General features: G+C 34.5%; 2 protein-coding genes across 2 annotated transcripts; both read left to right on the forward strand.

The window, feature by feature from the left end:
- The first annotated feature begins 276 nt into the window (after window positions 1–276).
- Window positions 277–2,787, forward strand: LOC112031775 (probable WRKY transcription factor 9). Its single transcript, XM_024064480.2, has 5 exons — window positions 277–690; window positions 869–1,006; window positions 1,125–1,496; window positions 1,677–1,790; window positions 1,899–2,787. Exons 1-5 carry the CDS (start codon window positions 445–447, stop codon window positions 2,607–2,609), a joined length of 1,581 nt encoding a protein of 526 aa, XP_023920248.2. The 5' UTR covers window positions 277–444; the 3' UTR covers window positions 2,610–2,787.
- A 10,119-nt stretch (window positions 2,788–12,906) lies between these two features.
- On the forward strand, window positions 12,907–20,613 carry LOC112031773 (uncharacterized). The gene is made up of 10 exons (XM_065775237.1): window positions 12,907–13,125; window positions 13,233–13,343; window positions 13,435–13,500; window positions 13,981–14,157; window positions 14,255–14,368; window positions 16,867–16,938; window positions 17,112–17,195; window positions 17,314–17,414; window positions 17,756–17,840; window positions 20,032–20,613. Exons 1-10 carry the CDS (start codon window positions 13,042–13,044, stop codon window positions 20,419–20,421), a joined length of 1,284 nt encoding a protein of 427 aa, XP_065631309.1. The 5' UTR covers window positions 12,907–13,041; the 3' UTR covers window positions 20,422–20,613.
- Window positions 20,614–21,055: the final 442 nt, after the last annotated feature.

Raw genomic sequence — 21,055 nt, forward strand, 5'->3', positions numbered from 1 at the left:
TGTTAGGCGTAACTCGTAAGGGCTATGCTTTACCCCCATATCTCAAATCTTATGGATTCCTTTCCATTTGGGAAGAAAAAGGCAAAATGACCCAATACTATATTTATCAAAACAGTGATTTAGATGGCTAATACTATCTTTTTACCATGAGGTGAGGGCCCTCATTGTCAACTATTGGAGTGCCAATGTCATTTTATATATATATATATATAACTTTTTTTTTAATATATAGTAAACATTTAGGTATTTGATTCTTAGTCTTTATATTAAATTTTGGGGAATTTAGGAGCCCATGAAAGTCAAAGCTTAGATGCGTCCTTGTGTATCTAATAATAAGTCATTGAGACGAGGGAATTGACTTCGGTGCCTCAAAAGCAGCAATAATAGGAAGAAAGAGATTCTCCAATTTTGTCTTGTTCAATAGGGAGGGAAAAAGAGGGAGAGATGGAGATTGATCTGTCACTGAACATAGATGCTAAAGAAGAGGAGATAGAAGAGGAAGAAAAAGGAGGAGTGGACGAAGAAGAAGAAGAAGAAGATGAAGAAAAAGAACAAAAAAATTATCAAGAACATGTACATGATGCAGAAGAAGCAGCTGAGGCCACAGCAGGAGAAGTAGATGATGATAATGATGATGATGATGCATCAGTAGTAGAGGTATCCTTGCAACAAAGCATGAAGACTGAAGAGGTACTTATCTTTATAAAACTCTATAAAAGCATCACCTTTAATCTCTCTCTCTCTCTGTTTTCCTAATAATTTTTTTTCTATAGGATCAATAGCTTTACAAAGTATATATATATATATATATATGCTCATGCATAGCTGTATACGATAATTGACAATGAAATCTTTCATGTTCTACCAGTTGTGTGTGTTACAAATGAAGATGAACCGCATGAAAGAAGAAAACAAGGTGTTGAGGAAGGTAGTGGAGCAAACGATGAAAGAATACTGTGATTTGCAGATGAAATTTGCTGCTATCCAGCAAGATAACCAGAAAAAGGTAGTAAATCCAATGTCACACTTTTTTTTTTTTTTTTTTTTGGGATTGAGTTCTAGTCCATTGTGTCGTGACATTAAAACAATATGTAATTGTTTAATTACACTTTAATTTGATTTAGGATCCTCAAATCTTTCTCTCGCTCCCTGGTAATTATGGCAACGCTAGTCAAGAACAAAAGGCAGTTCCCAAAATTCTAGACATCACAAACCAGCCTTCATCAGTATCACATAAGAATGGTATTGGTATTAGAGAGAGTGAATTAGGGTTATCATTGAGGCTACATAATACGGATGCTCATGAAGACCATGAACCAGTGGAAATTAAAGATAAAGAAGAAGCGAACAAGAAGCAAGAATTGGCAAGATTTGCCCCATCAGTACAAAACAAGCAACAGAGGCCTGGTGATTTGGGTGGATTTACAGGCCATGTTGCCTCCCCAGCCAATAGAAAAGCTAGGGTTTCAGTCAGAGCTAGATGTGAAGCAGCAACAGTGAGTTTCATTTGTCCCTTAATTTTCATAATTTTTTTTAACTCATTAGACAAATATTATAAGTTTAAATTTTATCATATCTAAATAAATAGTAATAATAATAATCACGGGATTATATATATATTTTTTTCTGAATAAACACGGGATTATAATTTGATCAAAAAAAATTTTGCTATATAGATGAATGATGGGTGCCAATGGAGGAAATATGGGCAGAAAATTGCAAAAGGAAATCCTTGTCCACGAGCCTATTATCGTTGCACAGTAGCTCCAGGATGCCCAGTTAGGAAACAGGTAAAACAATTTTCCAAACTGAATTTGATGAATATTTTTGTTGTACTTCAGTTTGAGCTGAATTTGTATGAGTGGTTAATTTCTATGCATTGTTTTGCAATTTCCCAGGTGCAAAGATGCTTAGAAGACATGTCTATACTCATAACAACTTATGAAGGTAACCATAACCATCCACTTCCAGTGGGTGCAACTGCCATGGCTTCCACAGCCTCACCATCAGCTTCATTTGTGTTAGTAGATTCAAGCTCTCCTTCAGATGGTACCTCCTGTGTCACCCAAGCATCCCTTCCATGCCATATGATGAACCCATCTTCTCATCATCCATCAAATATTAGAAGCATGATAAACCCTAATGACCCATCCAAAGGGAACATTGTTCTTGACCTTACAAACAACCCTTATGAACAAGCTCATCATCAACTAATCCCAATGGCTAGCCCCTCATCATACTCATCACAACCTCATCTTCATCAACAAGGTTTCAATTGGATGAATGGCAAACCAAGTTATCATCATAGTATTAATATTGGTAACTCTCTCACCAACAATAACCTTTTTGCTAGCCCTAGTGACAAGGGTTGGAAAGCTGAAGAGGATAAAAAATCATTGGCTGAAAATGTAACAGCAATTGCATCAGATCCTAAATTTAGGGTAGCCGTGGCGGCTGCTATCAGTTCTCTCATTAATAAAGAGAACCATAATAGTACAACTCAGCCTATGGGGACTTCTTTTGGTCCTAGGGATATTGGGGAGAGTAGTAGCTCTGCTAGCAACAACTGGGTCCTTGAATCTCTCTCGGGAAATGGTAAGCCCCTTTAGGCGATTGCCTAGAAACAATCTGAATAGATTTTTTTTTTTTTTAATGAATAAATATGAATAGTACGTAGTTTTTTTTAAAGACAAATGGAAGCTTATACACAGACTTGATTTGTATCAATATCTTGTCATGATTTGGTTCTTAATTTGCACAATAAAATCAATATTCTAATTGCAACTTTTTCTTTTTCTTTTTGGATTTTTTTACATTTTTTTTTAATTATTATGTTTGTTTATGCTTTATATGTACATTGGACTACATGGGATTTTGCAACATTATTGCAAAATAGGATGCGAGGTCACAAAGCTATCCCGAATAAATTTGATTGATACCAAAGTAGATCATACGCTGAATTTTATTAATTCAAATTTTTTTTTTTTTTTTGCAACAATTCTGGTCCCTACCTTTTATTGTCACTTGGGATCCAAAAAGTTTGATCATTCCTTGAAAAAGATGAATGATGGAGCTTTTGTGTGGTGAGGGACTAGAATGAAGTTTTTTTAATTTCATTCTGTTTCAGTCGAAACAATGGGAAAATTTTGTGCTAACTGATTACTAACCAAGGTGAATCATCCCATTCCATCTCGACCAAAATTCTAACTCATTCCAATATGTTCTATCTACTTTGGGGCATTTTGCTAAATTTCAACCCAGCAGCTCAAACACATTCTCCCTGTCCTCCAAGCACTTCTGGCATTAGGGAGGTATCAACTTGCCCAACCAGGCGGTGCTAGGTTATTATAGTTATTAATTATTGTAATTTCGCCCATTCACTTCGCGTGCAAGAAGGCAACAAATTTCAGTTCATGAGACAGTGGTGGAGTGGAGTAGCTGCGACATGAAATGGGGAAGCTAAAAGATTATGTTCCGGAGATTCTTGCAATCAAGAGCATTAAAGCCTAGAAATTCAATGTGAAGATAGCCAAGCTCTGAAGAACCGCTGCCATATACAATTCTANTAAATATATCATTATTGACTTATTAATACTACAGTTATTAATTAATAGTAGTATTTAATTAATTAGGTGAACACATGATAAGTATATTAGTGAAGTATAAAGTGGAGTAGGAAAAGTGAGACAGAAACAATTGTTTGGGAATCCAAAATGAAGGCATAGCGCAAGCACTATAGCTCTGGAGCCTCCGCTTTGCCACAGTAGCAAGTACCACGAGCCCTTATCCCACACATGACACATCTATCCAGAAGCAAGTGTCGTTCACTGGTTCCACTAAATGCTCCTATCTCTCGTCTGGTCTGAGTAAATCAGAAACTAAGACCACTAACTCTATTTTTGAAGGAATACCCGATCCAAGATTTCTTCAAAAAAGAGTCAAAAGATTTCTAGGAAATGGTGCCTGTGAAGTGAAATTGATCATATGTTAGCTAAAGAGGTTGACATTATACATGTTTACAAATCATATCATAAGTCTCTTTGTTATGTATAACAACTATGTTAGAAATGTTTACTATATAATTTTGAACTGATAATTTGATATGTTTTGACAAAATTTTATTAATAAATATATATATATATATATAAGGGCAATTTCGAAATGATAGGCTGAAATAAATTAGTGCGAAATATTTAGTTTTAATAAATAAACTAGAACAGCCACTAAAAAAAGGGAATAGGCAATTTGGTGTGTTACTTTTTCCAAGTGATAAGTTAGAGATGCATATATGGTAAATTCATTTGGCTTTATAGATTTTTTTTTTCTCTGATGGGGGTATAGATCATTATTATTACAGTACGAATGCCATACAATTGACGGTAACTTGTACGCCTCATAAAGCAATTTTTTTTGTTTTTTACTCTATATATATATATATATATAAAATATGAAGACATAAAGGTTCTAGTTATCTTCTTCTAGTACCGGCATAAACAGTGCCTTAATTTGCGTAGCCACTAGCTAGCCAGGATCATAGGATCTTCTAATATTACAATATTGGTAAATTTTGGTTCACAATTGCGTGTTGTAAATACATTTTAGACTGGATTACAGATGTGCAGTCCCTTAATTTAGTGTGCGTAGTATTTAGTGAGATCTGAATCTAAACATGAAGTCAACTCTTGTTTAATTTTTAAACCTAAAACTAGGCAATGCTGGTGCTTACACTCTATATATTAATCTATGTGTACATTCAACCATACTTCAAAAAACAATTCTTCTGCAAATGTGCTACCTTGAATCATGATAGACGGACATTAATAAAAAGTTTACTAATTGAGTAAAAATTCTCTTTTATGAGGTGTTTGAATAGAGTGATGGTTACGTACTCTCAAGGCATGAAAATTTGTGTTTTTTTTCTCTCTCTCTCATACTCACGATAAGGTCCACCATAAATGTGAAAGAAATTAGCACCATTTCTCATGCTTCGAAAATATCTAAGAATTTTTCATTTCGATTTTGAATGGAGCCATTATTTTTTCCTTAGTGCAGATATAAATATAAAATTGGAAGAGCCATTGTCTAATTTGTGTATATTGGAAGAGCTTATTATTAAAACAAGTCACACAACCTAACAAATAGGTTATGTAATTAAAAATATACATGAATATATATATATATATATCATATAGTGAGTTGGAAGAATTTTTCTCCAAACTGATTTAGAGGTAAACATTTTCTTTAAGATTTATCAGTAATCTCTTATCAAAATAATAATTATAATTATTATTATTATCAAAAATAATATCTACAAATGCAAAAGAAGATAACTTTTTAAGGGTCTATCATTCTCTTTCTCTCCCATCTGCTCTCAAATATCCATGAAATGTTTTTATTTAGTGCAATAACATAGTTGAAGCTTTAAACATAATCAATTTGAGTTGAGTTTTTCACAAGTTTGGCTTGTTATATATTATTATAGGAACTCCCATTCAAATATATGTATGTATTTATATATATATATATATATATATATATATATTATAGGAACTCGAGCTTAACTAAACCTTATTTTGAAGCTAAGTAAGCTTGGCTTAACATAAGCCTCTCAACCGCTCTAGTAACTTGAAAAGGTTACATCCAATTTAAAAAATACCCCTTCATCACTAATGGCCTAGCCATGATAATAAGGCAATAGCTCAATAGGACAGTGGATGTTGGATATTGGTGCAGGCGTACATATTAGAGTTCAAAAATGGAAAACTTATTTTTGTATGAAGTTTGAAAAAATAAAATTATTTATAGCGCAATAAGTAATAAGTTAGCAGTTCCTCAGTTATTCACAACGCTCCCTTTTTTTAAAAAAAAGTAGTCCTTGAGCTTTGTAACTTTAAATAAGGCAAGCAATGAGAACAAGAAAGTCTTCCTAACTAAGTTTCAAACATTTGGTTTCTAAAAAAAAAATTCAAACATTTGTGTATATATTTCCTCAAAAAAAAAAAAAAAAAACATTTGTGTATATATAATAAGATTTAGATTAATTAAGATCCCACAACCACTGTCATTGAAAATAAGAAAATTTTAAAAAATTATACATTGAAAAAAAAAAAAAAAAAACCTAAAGCTAATTGAAAGAGTGTGGGTTCTTTTTTTTTTTTACAGTACCCAAGTCCAAGTGGAGATAGGGATCGTAGGCCTTATGCTTGTGGTTTGGTGGACTGGGCTTAGTTTACTACAACTATATTAGGTTGATTACGAACCAAGTTGTGCACAAAATATGGATCCTACAACACATACACATCCATACATACAAAATATATAAGTATTGTACAATAAAGAACAATAACGGAATAGTAAAAGGTAATTTAAAACATTAGGGATCCTCAGAATGATGAATAATACTTCATTATTTCTTGAGTTTTTAAATACATTAGGTCTTCTTTCCACTGGGATGTGTTACAAGGTCCAAATAAGTTCAAAAATCACAAACTTAGATACCTCTTTGAGGCTTCTAAGACTTGTGAGGCTTAAATCCCTTTAAATCCAAGTGTATCCTCTAGTGTCTGTTTTAGGATCCCTCACGGAGTTTTCCTTCTTTTTCCCTTTTTTGAATTCTAAAGGAGTTTTCTAAAGGATCTTTTCACTCTAATTCACTATTGTTGACCTGGTTTTTTATTGACTCCATCCCCTTTTATAGTGCCTCCTTAGGGTTTTTAGGTATCACTGATTCTCTCCATTTGCTACGTTGTATACTAGAACCAATGTTGTGTCAGCAACATTGGTGGTTGGTCCCTTCCTTATTTTCTCATTACTTCCCCTTTTGAAGTCCCCCTCCCCACCCCCCCTAAAAAGTTCCTAGCTGACCTTCCCCTTTTGGGAGGTCTCAAGAGCTGACTTTCAATTCCCTTTTTCAAAGCTCTTAGATGCTACTTTTCAAATCCACTTTTTGGGCTACTTCACCTTTTGTTATTCTCTCTAAATGGGCAAATTATTCTCTGTCACGCTGGAAGATCCTCAACCACTTTCTTTCATGGTCCACCTTCCTGCATTCCCCGATGTACTAGGCTTTTTCTTTTGGAGTGCTAATTCCTACGCCATCAGCCTTTTTTTGAACCATGGTTGGCTGATGGGACACATCCACCTTCATTCTTTGTATTTATAAGCATGCTCTCTTGAGTTATCCTAATCCTAGCTGACTTCTTTCTGCATATCTTGAGGATCCCAGGCTTTTGGAATTCCTAGGTATCCTAGTCTAATCCCTTTCTGGGCTCCCCAGCAAGTTTTCTTTACAAGGGATAGGCTGAACTTCCTTTCTTCCTTTTTCTTTATTTTCTAAGGCCCAAAACTTGCCCATTCATGGGTTTGGACCTCCTCTCACTTATCTTAAGTGGACCTTGATTGACAAATTTGGGCCTTGTCCCTTCTTTGAAGGCCCAAATGGGTTCTTTTTCTTAAGTTTGTAATATTTTGGGCCTTTACACATTACTTGTGATATTTTTGACTTCAAAAAAGTACGTGGCAAATAGACATTGTACAAGAGATTTATTTATGAGCGTGTTCATGAACTTTGTCCATGAGCCACATGGCAACACACAAGCAAAAAAAGTCAAACTTTGCCTTAAATTTTGGAGATAAGCTTTATTTATTTAATAAATAAATAAACAAATATAAAATAAGCTTTCATCAAGTGGAGTTTTTAGCTACTCACGCATAATTTGGCTAATTTGCAAACTTGAATTGAAGAAACAATTTGTTTTTTTTTTTTTTTTTGGCTATTCTTTATCTCTATATTGTGTTATTTGAAGTGTGCTCCTAGGCAAGGTCTATTGTACAAGTCCTGTGCTTCTATCTCCAATAGGTTTTAGTGATGTTGATTGACTTTAGCTGTTCTAAGGGCATTCGCAATGGTGGAGGCAAAAATTTAGCTATTTAGCATCTTAAAAGTTACTTTATCTATTTTAGCACTTCATTTTATAGCACACTCAGCATCAATGGCTCTATTTTTTAACTACTTCATTTAAATATTATTTTTTTTATTCTTCCCCATATCTTTCTCTCTCTTCCTCTTCATCTCTCTTCTCAGATACAAAGCAAGCAATCCAGCAAACCCACAAAACACCCTCTGCCACCACCACACCAACCAGCCATACACATCTCTTGCTAGCCACCACCCACCACAACCTAACCACGAAACCCAGATCTGCCACCACCCCCTCTGCCTCCACCACACCAGCCAAACACCCAAAACTCAAACTACTAACAACCACAACACCCAAAACCCAATCATACCTAACTGCCACCATGTACAACCCGTTGTCAAAAACCACCACACAAACCAATCAATGACACAAATGACAACCACCATGTACTACTACTTTACTTGAAACTTAACCACCACCATCACCACCATAGCCAAAATCCAAGAAATCCACACCTAAAATCAATCATCACCACCAAAACCACTGCCAAACTCACAGCCACAACCAAAATCAATCACCACAGTTAAAATTCACCAAACCCACGGAGATGGAGAGATAGAGAAAATAGGAAAGAGAAGTGACATAAAGAAAGAATTGGTGAAGAAAGAAAAAGAAAAGAGAGAAGGGATGAACGGTGAAGAAAGAAAAAAAAAGGGAGAAAGAGAGGCGAAGCAATAGAGAAGAAAGAAAAAAGAAAAAAAAAAGGGTGATGATAGGAGACATTCAGACAAAGAAAAACCAGAGAAAAAAGAAAAAAGAAAAAGTGGGAGAAGAAAGAGAAAGAGGGAAAAGTAAGAGAGAGAAATAATAAACAATTATTATTTTTTTAGCAATTGAGCTACAGTGGACTGTCATTAATGGCAATTTATTGTAAATTTGTTGCTAAAAAATATAGCAATAGCTCCACCAATGTTGCTCTATTTTTGTTTTTTGTGGTGCTAAAAAATAGCAATATAAATTCTTAGCACCACCAATGCTAATTCTCTAATTGGGGGTTCACTTCTGGCTATCATACCTTTGTCGGAGGTAATCTTGTTACCTGGAAAAGTAAAAAGCAAAATGTAGTTGCATGTTCCAATACTAAGGTTCAATATTGTGTTATGACTCATATTGCTTCTCATATGTTATGGGTTTGCTCTCTCCTCATGACTTGGGTATTGATGTTCCTACTCCTATACTAATGTTTTCTGACTATCAAACTGCTATCATTATTGCTAACAATTTTGTTTTCCACGAGCATACCAAACACATTGAGTAAGCAAGAATTGCACCACCACAAATCTACTAGCTCTTGTACGCCTTTAGAGTTGGCAAGAGCATGCAATCACCTCAAGCACATCTTTTGACTCCCATTGCGAACAAAGAGGAACCAATCAAATAGCGGATAAATGCCCTAGCTATCCATGCTTGATCATCCTATGTCACTTGGGTCTAGGACATGAAAGGACCTAGGAGATCATAATTGCAAACAAACTCCAGTGCTGGCTAAACCTATTGGCCATTTAGGCACCGCCTAAGGCCCCCACTTGTAAGAGGGCTCCAATAGTACTGATATATATTATATAATATTGCTTTCTCATCTTATGAAAAAAAAAAAAAAAGTAAGGCCCGCCCAAAAGACGTAAGACCCCGCCTAAATTATTTAAGCCCTTAATTGAAAATTAAGAACAACAAATTATTTCTAATAGTTTCTCACAAAGCAAAAAGGCTAAAATGACATTAAGTCCAATCACATCACCAAATCTTTAGCTTTCTTAGGAAAAAAAAAATCACCATATCCAAGTATCATCTGGATCAAACCTTTGTACCACATTTCATTAAGAAAACTCATGTTTATTACTTGAAATATAGAGAAGGAGAGAAAGAGAGACACTAATTTTGTCAATATACAAGTAATAAAATGCAGAAGAAAATATAACAAAAGGCAGAAAAAAAAAAAAAAGAAAAGAAAAGAAAAGAAAGAATAGACAAGTAAGAAAAGGCAAAAAAAAAGGAAAGAAGAAGAAAAAAACTCACTCTCTCCATCTTGATTCTAAAAATAAAAACACTCTTTTTAGTTGACTGACTCATCAATTGGTATTTGCAATAGACTTGGTGTGTTCACAAATCTTCATTTCAGGTTTCTTTTTTGTTTTCGCTTCCTTTGCCTCTTTCGTCTTCTTCATGGTTTGGTTTGCTGCTAGGTTTTTATTCTCATTTTTGGCTTAACTTTAGTTTAGTTGTACTCTTTAGTCTTTACTCTCTTAACTTTAGTCTCTTTTGTTTGTAATGATTTCTTTAGTATTCTCTAGAAGGCTATGGAATGGACAACGTGTAGGACCAGGATGGATCAATACTTTAAGTGGGTGACCCACTTAAAGTATTGATCCATCCTAGTCCTACACTTTTTTTTTTTTTTTTTAGTTGTAAATTGAAGAAAAATGGATCGTCTCTTTAAGCTTTTTACTCTACTTGTTTCACAAGTATCTTCAACATAGAGGCAAATGTACTTTCCTGAGGCAATTAGACAACATTTGCACCCTATATGACTTAAGCCCTTGTTCTCCAATTAACACATATGAAGGACCCATCACTAAAAGGCTTTAGTTAAGCAAGACACAACATAACTGAAATATTTTACAATAAATTGTCCCACTCAAACACAAGCAAGTATTCAAAGAAATACTCAGTCAAATTTCTATTAAAGTAATTCTTAAGTAAAAGTGAGTTTTATTTCAAAATTAGTTTTAAGCTTAAGTTTTGCTTGACCAAGGCCTTTATTAGGTCCTTGTTCCTTTAGTTCAAAGTTTGCTAACTCTTGTTTGTGTGGTGGAGTAGTTGTACAAATTGACTAAGCAAGTGGTCAAATTTCAAGTTTTAGTTCTCGCTTAGAGGTAAGATCACCTTTTTTTTTTCTTTTTACATTCACTTTAATCTGTTGCTTTATTTTAGGAATTCAATAGTTTAATTGCTTTCTAGTCTTGAATTTGTATAGGTTAGAAACATATTAAGGGTCGAGTAGATACATTTTCGAGTGCGTATGCAGACTTGACCCTACATGCACAACCTTGGTCATGTGAATGTAGGTTCATCCAAAAACCCAAATTTTGAGTGTTCTATGATTTGTATGTTGTTTTAATTAATTTTCTATTTTTCAATAACATGTTAGTAACATGCTTAGGGGGTGTAAATTATTAGAAACATGCCTAGGTTTTTTGAATCTTGTACATGTTTAAGATTGAATGAGTTCTAGGTTCTATGGTCTTTTAATTTAAAATTTTGATTGAATCTTGTGTGTGTTGTTACTTTACAAATTTTATATGATTGGGAAAGACCCCTTAAGGGTCCTTATCAGAATATAGTTGCTAGGAGGTATGTAAGTGAAGGCTAGCCAACTCGACCAACTGGATTTAAAGGTGCTTAACACCTTCCCAAGTTCGTACCTTAACTTCATACTCAAGTTCTAGTTCATTACACCTTTGCACATGGTTCAAGATCAATTCTTGGACCTAAAATAGGTGGCAACTTCCATTTTTTTGACCTAGCCGAAATAATTAGCGACATCCTCCCAAGCCTGTGTTTAGTTAGGGCTACATTGGGATGCAACCATGCTTCCAAACAAGGCGGCCATAATCACATTACTTGAAAAGTTAGGTAAAAAAAGAAGAAGAAGAAGGAAAATATCTCCTTAAGCCTAACTAATTTAATTAACTTGAATCATTGTTAACTACTCTTTGGTTACCATGTTAATTATTAGTTTTTATATTTTACCAAAACAATAAAAAATAAAATGTCAAACCTTTAGAGTATCTCTACTAGATTCTCTAAATTTTTGAACTATTTGAAGAGTGAACAGTTACATTTACCTTTTACCTACCTACTTTTTCAAATACACTTTCCAACAGATTTTCTAATCTTTCTCTATCTCATTTAAATATTAGCTGATACAATAGTATAAGAGAAAAAAGAAATCAAGAAAAAAGAGAAATAATTGATATAATAGTAGTTGCTGTAATTTTTTAATCAAAAAAATCCAATTTCTAATGTACAATAGTCCATCAGACTTAATGAGCTACTTATGAGCAAAAAATATTTTGTGATTTAGAGAAACCATTGAAAATTATTTTTTTGGTTTCATTCTCTATTGTAGAGATTATTCTATGGTAATATATATTACCATGGTGCAATCTTACATGTGATTCTTTTTACCATGGTGCAATCTTACATGTGATTCTTTTTTTATTGTGATCTTGCAAATGATCCTAGTCATTTACGGTAAGTAGGATTGTACAATCATACTATTGGAATCGCAATTTCAACAAAGCATGATTGAGAGACCCAAGGGTTGTGAGACAAATTCTTTCTTTTTTATGGTTATGTATATTTAAGCTTTTAGAAAATATTTTCTATTTGTGACAATGCAAAAAACATTTCTCATAAAATGCATAGTTTTTCATTGATCTTTTTCTTTATTTTATATTTCAATTCTACTAAATGTTGTAAAACTTGAAAAATGTATTCAAAAAATATTTTCTATCCAAACAAACATAGCATTAAATTCTCTTTATAAATAAATAAATAAATATATATATATATATATTTATAATTTGATAATTTCAATAAGTTAGGAGCGATTTGAACCTTTTACATTTTGATTGAAAATGCTAGGCTAAGTTAAAGGCTCTTTGCTAAATTCTCTTATATATTGAAGGTTTCAATTATAAAGCTTTTTGTCTCTCAAATAAGAGATCTGATTATAAACTAGTATCTTGAGTTTGATGATAAAGAAGGATTCGAACTCTATTTATAACAAAAATCTAACTAAAATCTAACAAAAACTTATTCATATATTGGGTTTGGCGATAAAGTGCAATAGTGTAATTAAACCGAAATCTAAAAATCTCCAAAAGTCCAAAGTCCAAACTCCTCCGAAGTCCAAAGTCCATACCCACTTGAGAGACTGGGGGCCGCACACAGTACGGCATAACTTGTGAGGGTTTTATTTCTTTGTGAGAGTGAAACCCACTATTAGAGCATCACCTCCTCCTTCTTCTTCTTCTTCTTCAATCGAATTCGAGCCCCAATGGGGAGCACAGCAGCGGCAGCGGAAAAATCAGAGGAGGAGCTCCGAAGAGAGATCGATGAGCTCCTACGCCAACAGCGCCAGGTCTCTTCTCTCTCTCTCTCTTTCAAAAACTCTCTATGCTTGCCTCTCTCTCTCTCTCTCTCTCTCTCTCTCTCTCATTCTCTGTTTTAACTTAAAAAAAAAATCAGATAACGGAGCGTCTTCGAGATCCTCGTGGACTCCGCAGGGGAGGCTTTTCCGGCACCGGCCCTCGCAACCTCGCCGCCAACGGACCTCGTCAGCGTGGTTTCCTTCGACCCGTATGTATTCCCTGTTTGTTTCCACAGAAAAAAAAAAAATTTGGAAGGAACTTTATTTTTTATTTGTTTTAATAATTTATTTGGGTTTCAGGCTGATAGGACTGACTCCGATGATCAACCTCCAGCCAAGCGCCGACTTTCGTCCGCGGTTGTCAAGGTAACAAACAAAACAAAACACCCTCTGTTTCGTTGATGAGAATTTAGGAAAGTGACAATTTGAAGTTATGATGTTTTGTTATGTTGTCTTTGGTTTGATGATAAATGAGTCAAATAAACAAAATGGCAAGTTTGGTAACATTTGGTTAAGTTGAAAATGTTGCCCAATTAGACCACATGTATATGTGTAATGAGTCCAAACGTGTACTATATGTGTAACTTTTGTAATCAAGAAGAGTGGTTTGTGGTTTTTGTAATCGCTATAGGCGTAATTGGTTAGGAGTCTTGCACTTGTATAAATACTTGTAATCCATGGCATATCAGAATTGTAGAAAAAAGTCTTAGGTATTATGGTTTTTTGGGGGGTTAAATTGTGGATATTTATATGTATTATTTGTCCATTTTGAAATATGTTGTGGAAGACCAAAAAATAATTGTCCAGATAGTGCTTAATTGAACTTTTGCTGATTTGCAAATGAAGCTGGAGGATGGAGAGGCCGGTGAGGATGTAGAAGTAGCAGAGAATGTGAAGAGTAAAGATTCAACTAGGGAGGAAACTGCTGGAGCTGGCACTGCTAATCAGATCGACAGAAAGCCATTGAATTTGCAGCAGAGTGGCTGGTCTAGAAGGGATGGAAACCTAAGAGCAGCAAAGACTGTAAATTTCATATTCTTTTATCTTCTTGAGGAGGGATGGTTTGGAGCTCTAAGTCTTAATTCTTTCATATATATATATATTTTTTTTCAATTGCTAGGATTCTGAAGCTCCAATGACAGAGCATGTTCCGAGGGTATTGCCAAAAAATGAGGATCCAAGGTTGGTTAATAGGAACAAAAGAATGCTGGGGCAGCTTTTGGGGACTTTAGAGGTATGTGTATGACAGCTGCTTGATTTTCAATAGAAATTGGGACATTAATTATATTGATAATTAGAAGTTGTTAGTTCAAACTACAGGCTGAAATTTATTGACTTATAGTTACTATTATCATGGTCTTTAAATTGTATTTAAACTTCCTAGTTTACTTCATGATAAATTCTTCCGTGTTTTCTTAAACATTTGTATATGATTGAAACTGTTGTTATCTTAATGAAGTTTTGTTGAGGACAAAAATAATTGACTTTGTTGCTGTAACTGGAGAAGTACATATGTTGTAAAAAAAAAAAATGGTGGGAATGATTTCTAAGTCATTGGACAAGGACCCCTTTTTTGAAGTATATCTTATTAGAGGAGAAGAGTCAAATTTGCACTAGATTATCAATATATAAATCATATACTGCATAATAAAATTGGGCTTAGAAGCGGTGGATGTGCCAAGTAGCTGTAAGGACACTGGTGGTTAGTAGCTTAGTGCTTTGTTGAGGGAAATTTTAATATTCTTTGGGATACATGGGCTCCCCTGGGGCTAAAAATTATCAAAACAAGAAAAATAAAATCAGTGAATATAATATAATAAGGATGCTGGTAGTTAGTGCTTTGTTGAGGGAAATTTTATATTCTTTGGGATACTTGGGCTGGCCAAAATAAACTTAAGCCCTTTTAGAGGAGTTGAGAGTTGACAATATGTACAGAATGATACAGTGGTTTAAGACTTAATGAAATGAATTTTGTATCTGAATTTGATAACTAGGGTTATCAAAACCATTTGAATTCCTCTTTATTTGACAATCTGATATTTTATGAAGGCTAAAAATATTCTTTTTGCCTATATAATATAGCCCAGGTTCTGTTTTCATCCTTAAAACTTACTAAGTTTCATTCTTGTCCTTGAAAATTAAAAATGTTCTACATTTCATGTTTTCATCCTCCCTGATAAGTTTAAGGAACAAAAGCAAAACATGGATGATATTTCAGGTACAAAATTAGAACCTAAACTATATCATTTTTGTCCCTAAGATGTAGTTTAGTTTCTATTTTTGTCCATAAAATATGCATTTGTTTAGACATGCTGACAAAAAATTTAATGAAAGTAGACAAAAGGACAAAAGAGGTGACATTTTATTTTTTTAGGGATGAAAGTAGACAATGTGCTATATTTGAAGGACAGAGAATTTTTTTTTCCTTTTATTAATGAATTTTTTAGGAGATACAACCACCACAAGTCAATAATATAAACATCTATGGTTCACTTTTTCCTAAGGGGTTATAATTTGTGAAGGAAGTGAGTTATGACTAAAGTGAGTATTTTCAAATGGAGGACTTGAAATTGTATTTTTAAAAGTTGGTCATGTATTTGGCATTGAATTTATCTGTAATACTCTCTAATATGGGCATTTAAACCTTGTTTACACAATGTTCAAAAAGTTATCCTTAATATGGACTAAAGCGTGCTGTTTGATGAGAGGCAAAATAGATGGATGGTAAATCAATCCTAAAATGATTTTGATTCTTGAATTAAAGCATTCAAAGTTGGACTTAAAGTCTTGAGCTGGACGTGTAGGAGATTTTTTTATATAGGTAGGTTTAGGAGATCTTATCACGCCATGATATGATGGTAGTCACCACGGTATCTGCTAAAAAAGTTTATCTTAGACTTGTATTAGATCAAAATATATGTATTAAGGCTTTGTTAGCAATGTAGGCAACCAATAACCCTAAGGAGTTAGTCCAGTGGTTCTAAAGGTCTTATGAGATCCATGAGGTCCTAGGTTAAAAACTCCTACCCAACATCTTGGCGTTACTTGCAAGGGATATCTCCTTGTAATTACCTGATGTGTGTGTGGGGGACAGGGACTACTCACACTCAAGGAAATAGCCAAGCGTTCAAAGAGGTGTGGACACCTAAAAAAAAAAAATGTAGGCTGTCTATGTTATATCTCTCTCTTTATTATTATTAAAAAAAAAAATTAAAAAAAAACTATAGTGTCAGTTAAAAAATTTCTTCAAAGAAAATGACAACAGCACACCAGTACACAGGAAGTAGGATTGCACCCCTTATCCGCTATTTTAATATAATTTATTACTTATGAGGGGAAAAAAAACACTAAAATAAGCTTGGTTTGAAGGAACTTTTTCCAAGCCTTTAGGTGGCAATTCTAAAGGCTATCCATGTGTGCTTTTAATCACATGACACAATTAAAATTCACTTGGTTATTAAATAGGTCATAAATGGATTTTGTGATGAAAATCACAAATTGATGTTCTAAGTTTCCACCTAGTAGTTTAGAGGAAGTTCTTTCAAACTGGTTTGATTGGAAATTCTTTCCCAATGGTGATATCTGAAACAATGTTATAGTGGTTCTTCTCCTGAAATTTGTTTTCATGAGCAGTCATATGTGCATCATATTTTCAATTGAATATCCTGTTGTTTGTCTTCATAAATTTATAGTTGTTCATATATTTACTGTTTGCGTGAAATTGTGTTCCAGAAATTCAGGAAAGAAGATATGCAGCTGTCAGGAACAGAGGCTTACATGCGAAGGTCAAACTCTCTACAAAAAGTGAGTGTATTTAATATATTGATTAATGTCAACTGAGAAACAAGTATTTTAGGTGAACTGTAATAACCATGCCATGAATGAGGAAATCAGTTATGATTGTATTGGATGGTTTTCATCTTAAGTTTAACAATGAAATTGTTTTATGATACATAAATTCCCTGAATATTATTCAGGCTGAGCAACGAGCACGTGAAGAAAGCGAGAAGCTGAGGCAACAAGAGCGTGAGCAAATTGCCGAAAAAAGGAGGAGAGATCTGGTTTGTTGTTTATTATAACTTTGTGTTTACACCTATTTACACCTATTGAAGCTTCAAAGGTGATCTTTTATTATGATCCTTACTCAATATCTTATTCTTGTGCTTTTATTTTGTTCAGACTCTCAGAGCACGTGTAGTTGCGAAGACAGAAGAAAAAAAGTTGGAATTGCTGTTTCTTCAGTGGAGTGACCACCATAAAAAACTTTGCAATTTTATAAGGTAAATTTTCTTCAGATATTAATTTATCATGCACTCTTTTTATTGCAAAATTTTTTTAGCATGTGACCATCCTTGACAATTGAGAGCCCTAGTAGGCTATTTCTAATGAAATCTTTCTGTACTCTATTTCTACTGCAGGTTATGTTTAATTTTGGTCCAACTGTCCATAGAATTTTATTGAGACAAAGATAAGTTTCTGTTCATGTGGATTGTAATGATGAAGCATTTTGATCAGTGGATGGTTCCTGCTTCATTGCAGGGCTTTAGGTAGAATTACACAGTTAATTAATGGCCCATATTTTACTGGTTGCTGATTGGTTGCAGGATTTTTTTTTTTTCAGGACCAAGACAGAACCTCCAATATATTATTTACCCAAAAAACCTCTAGAAGAAGACGAAACTGTGGTCCAGCAGCGTAAAGAACAGGTGAGTCCTCTGTTGCACTTCTCTGATAATATGGAGTTTTCCTGGAGGAATATTAAGAAATTGGCCAATCTTTTGAATTAAAGCTGATTATCTTTCCCTGATATTTCATAAGAAACTAAAAGTTTTGAAAAGGGAGTTGATGGTTTACACTTAGCATCTTGACTGTAGTTTAAACCTGCACCAATATATCATCTATTCAGCATTAGGGAGGACCATTTGAGGCAAGAGGCCCAAGACCCATTGGCAATTTTAGGAAACAATTATTAAAACCCAATCATGTATGGGGTCGGTTTTTGTTGAGACCCTAGCGGTACCCAAATTGGTCCAAATTTTATACCTATAATAATAACCCCCATATGTTTGTATAGTTACCTCAACTAGGGTTCCTCATCATAGTTATCTGTCTCTTCTTGTTAATCAATCCACTTCTCTCATGCAACTATGTGGGGGGTGTTCGTGGGTCAAGTTTGGTCTAATTAGGGTCAACCTGCCACTCAACCCCAAGCATGTTAGGTTGGGAAAGTTCCCAACTATTGTTGACTGAACAATCAAATGAATCCTGCCAAAGCTCACCTCTGACTAAGCAGTCGCATTGCCATCCATGCAAAGCCAATCAACCTTATGGAGAGAGGCAGCGACTAAACCTCAGCTGAGGGTGTTGGGCTTGCCATTGCAGGACTGAGTCTCGGAGGTGTAGAGGGTGAGGAGGGCAGCCTGAAAGCTGATGAGAGAAGGGAGGGAGAGGGGAGTTAGCTTGCTCACACTATTGTGATGCCTTGATGCCCAAGCAGCTGATGAAGATGTGAGACTAATTTGACTCAAATCAGAGAGAAATGAGGCGAGGGAAGAGGGTGGGAAGTATTAAGAAAAATTGGGGAGGGAGGGAAATGAGAGAAGAGTAGAGTCCTGGTGGCTGGAATATACTAAATTTCTGGTCACAGTCCCTCTCTCCTCTCCCCATCACCATCCTTCCAAACATTCAAGCTCAAAGCCCCAAGTTCTAAGCACTTCACTTGGCTGAAGCAAAACTAGCTCAAAGCATCATGCCTTTTTTATTTTATTTTTTTGCTAAAAAAATATGAATAATTAAAACCTATGGCTCGATCTTGAAGGAAATAACAGGGACCATTTATTTATTATACAAAAACTCTTCTTTAAGGTGTAGTAATATACTCTACATGAACCTTTTTTTTTTTGGTTTATTAATCAAAAGAGAGAAACAGGGATAATTTATGTGCTTTTTGGTCTTTACCTTTTAGATATATTTTTTTTTATCAAACTGTATGTTTCATTATGACCATAGCTATTACAGTTTATATTTATATAATCATAAGAAAATTAGATAAAATGTTATATTTAAACATTATATGACTAGATTATTATTGTATTGTCAATTGATACTTGTTTTCAAATTTACTGTATAAAAATTTTAAGAAATTGATATCACATTTGTATAATTTGAACTAATCAACTGTGTAATTGCACAATTCATTTGAGCAAATAGGCGAATCAAAATTCTATTTTGTGTTTATTAAATTTTTTATTATGTGTTATGAATCTTGCTATTAGAGATTATTATAAACTATATATGAAAAATATGCACTTTAATCATGCTTGTGCTTGTGCTCTACACTTTGCACCTAGGCTCTAGAAGTCTATGTGCTTAAGTGCGCTTGACACTTTTAGAGGTTATTATACATTAAGGGTCTGTTTGGATACCACTTATTGCGAAAAACTAAAAACACCGTAGCAAAATAACTTTTAAATATGAGAATAGTGCCATAGGACCCAATTTTAAAGAAAAATTTGTTGAAATCCATACTTGCGGGTCCTGTGAACAGTGCACAAGACCCACACAAAAAACGCAGCCACTAGCACAAACACAAACACGTTGCTATCCAAACTAACACTATATTTGAAAAATATGCGCTGTACTTTAATCAAGCATGTGCTTGTGTTCTATGCTTTGCACCTAGGCTTGAGAGGTTTGTGTATTAAGTGCGCTTTTGACGATTTACCAACACTGAATTGACATTTTTGATGTAAAATAATGGCTTCACTAGATGCCAAAGCTGTTGGGAAGGGTGATGGAATAATTAGAGTTAGAACTGTTACTAATATTTGTTAGATATAGATTCATATGAAATATTTTGCACTTGACCATTCAACTTGTACAAAACTGTATATCCAGACATTTCAAGAGTGGAAAACTGCCAGGAGGGAGGAACTGTCGGAATATCAGAAACAGATCCAGGAGCAGTCTGTTGCCAATGTTGAAAAGGAGTTGGAAAGATGGCAAAATGCAAGGAAAGCAAGGAAAACAAATAATGATATGTTGAACTTACAAGAAACAATGGACAAAGAATTGGACACACATAGGCTAGAGCATGGTCCCAAGAAAAGAAAGATCCCTGGTGGAAACAATGAAGAAGAGGAGGAGGATGATGTGGAAGATATCAATGTTGGGGAGGATGACATGATGGATGATGTACTGGATGTCGATGACACCAGCAGCAGGAGAGGTGATGAAACAGTCAGGCCGGAGACCAATTCTACTGGTCCACAAGATGACAATATTTGATCACAGTAGTCATTGAAGCCATCCTATTACACCTCTTTCTGGTTAATCCCTTTGAACTATTTTTACATTCTGTAGCTGTTTTATTACGTGGCAAGCAGGCAGTTTCTTGGGCTGTCATTGTAGGGGAGGATGACATGATGGATGATGTACTGGATGTCGATGACACCAGCAGCAGGAGAGGTGATGAAACAGTCAGGCCGGAGACCAATTCTACTGGTCCACAAGATGACAATATTTGATCACAGTAGTCATTGAAGCCATCCTATTACACCTCTTTCTGGTTAATCCCTTTGAACTATTTTTACATTCTGTAGCTGTTTTATTACGTGGCAAGCAGGCAGTTTCTTGGGCTGTCATTGTTTTTTTTTCTTTTTCTTTTTGTTTTAATTTTATTTTGGCCTTGATGGGTTCCGAGTTTCTGTTTCTAGAATCAACATATCTTTTTTATATTGCCTGTATTAGCGTATTGTATTGCTTAGATCTTGATGAAAACAGTGAAATGTAGAAGTATCTGAAGACTTTGTGCGTGGAAGAGTGATTGTCATCTAATGAGTCTTTCATTAAAGGATACCAGCTCATTGTGTTTTGGTCCCTTTGGAATGCCATCAAAAACAGTTTTTGAATTAATCATCAA

This window comes from Quercus suber, unplaced genomic scaffold, assembly GCF_002906115.3.
Source record: "Quercus suber isolate HL8 unplaced genomic scaffold, Cork oak 2.0 scaffold_107, whole genome shotgun sequence".
NCBI classification, from domain to species: Eukaryota; Viridiplantae; Streptophyta; class Magnoliopsida; order Fagales; family Fagaceae; genus Quercus; species Quercus suber.

Bases quoted from the DNA above. Each gene is read 5' to 3' on its own strand.
- LOC112031773 (XM_065775237.1), top strand. From the start codon at position 13,042: ATGGGGAGCACAGCAGCGGCAGCGGAAAAATCAGAGGAGGAGCTCCGA. The intron at 14,369-16,866 runs GTATGTGTATGA...ATTGTGTTCCAG, and splicing joins AGCTTTTGGGGACTTTAGAG to AAATTCAGGAAAGAAGATAT. The intron at 16,939-17,111 runs GTGAGTGTATTT...AATATTATTCAG, and splicing joins GGTCAAACTCTCTACAAAAA to GCTGAGCAACGAGCACGTGA.
- LOC112031775 (XM_024064480.2), top strand. From the start codon at position 445: ATGGAGATTGATCTGTCACTGAACATAGATGCTAAAGAAGAGGAGATA. The intron at 691-868 runs GTACTTATCTTT...ATGTTCTACCAG, and splicing joins AAAGCATGAAGACTGAAGAG to TTGTGTGTGTTACAAATGAA. The intron at 1,497-1,676 runs GTGAGTTTCATT...TTTGCTATATAG, and splicing joins CTAGATGTGAAGCAGCAACA to ATGAATGATGGGTGCCAATG.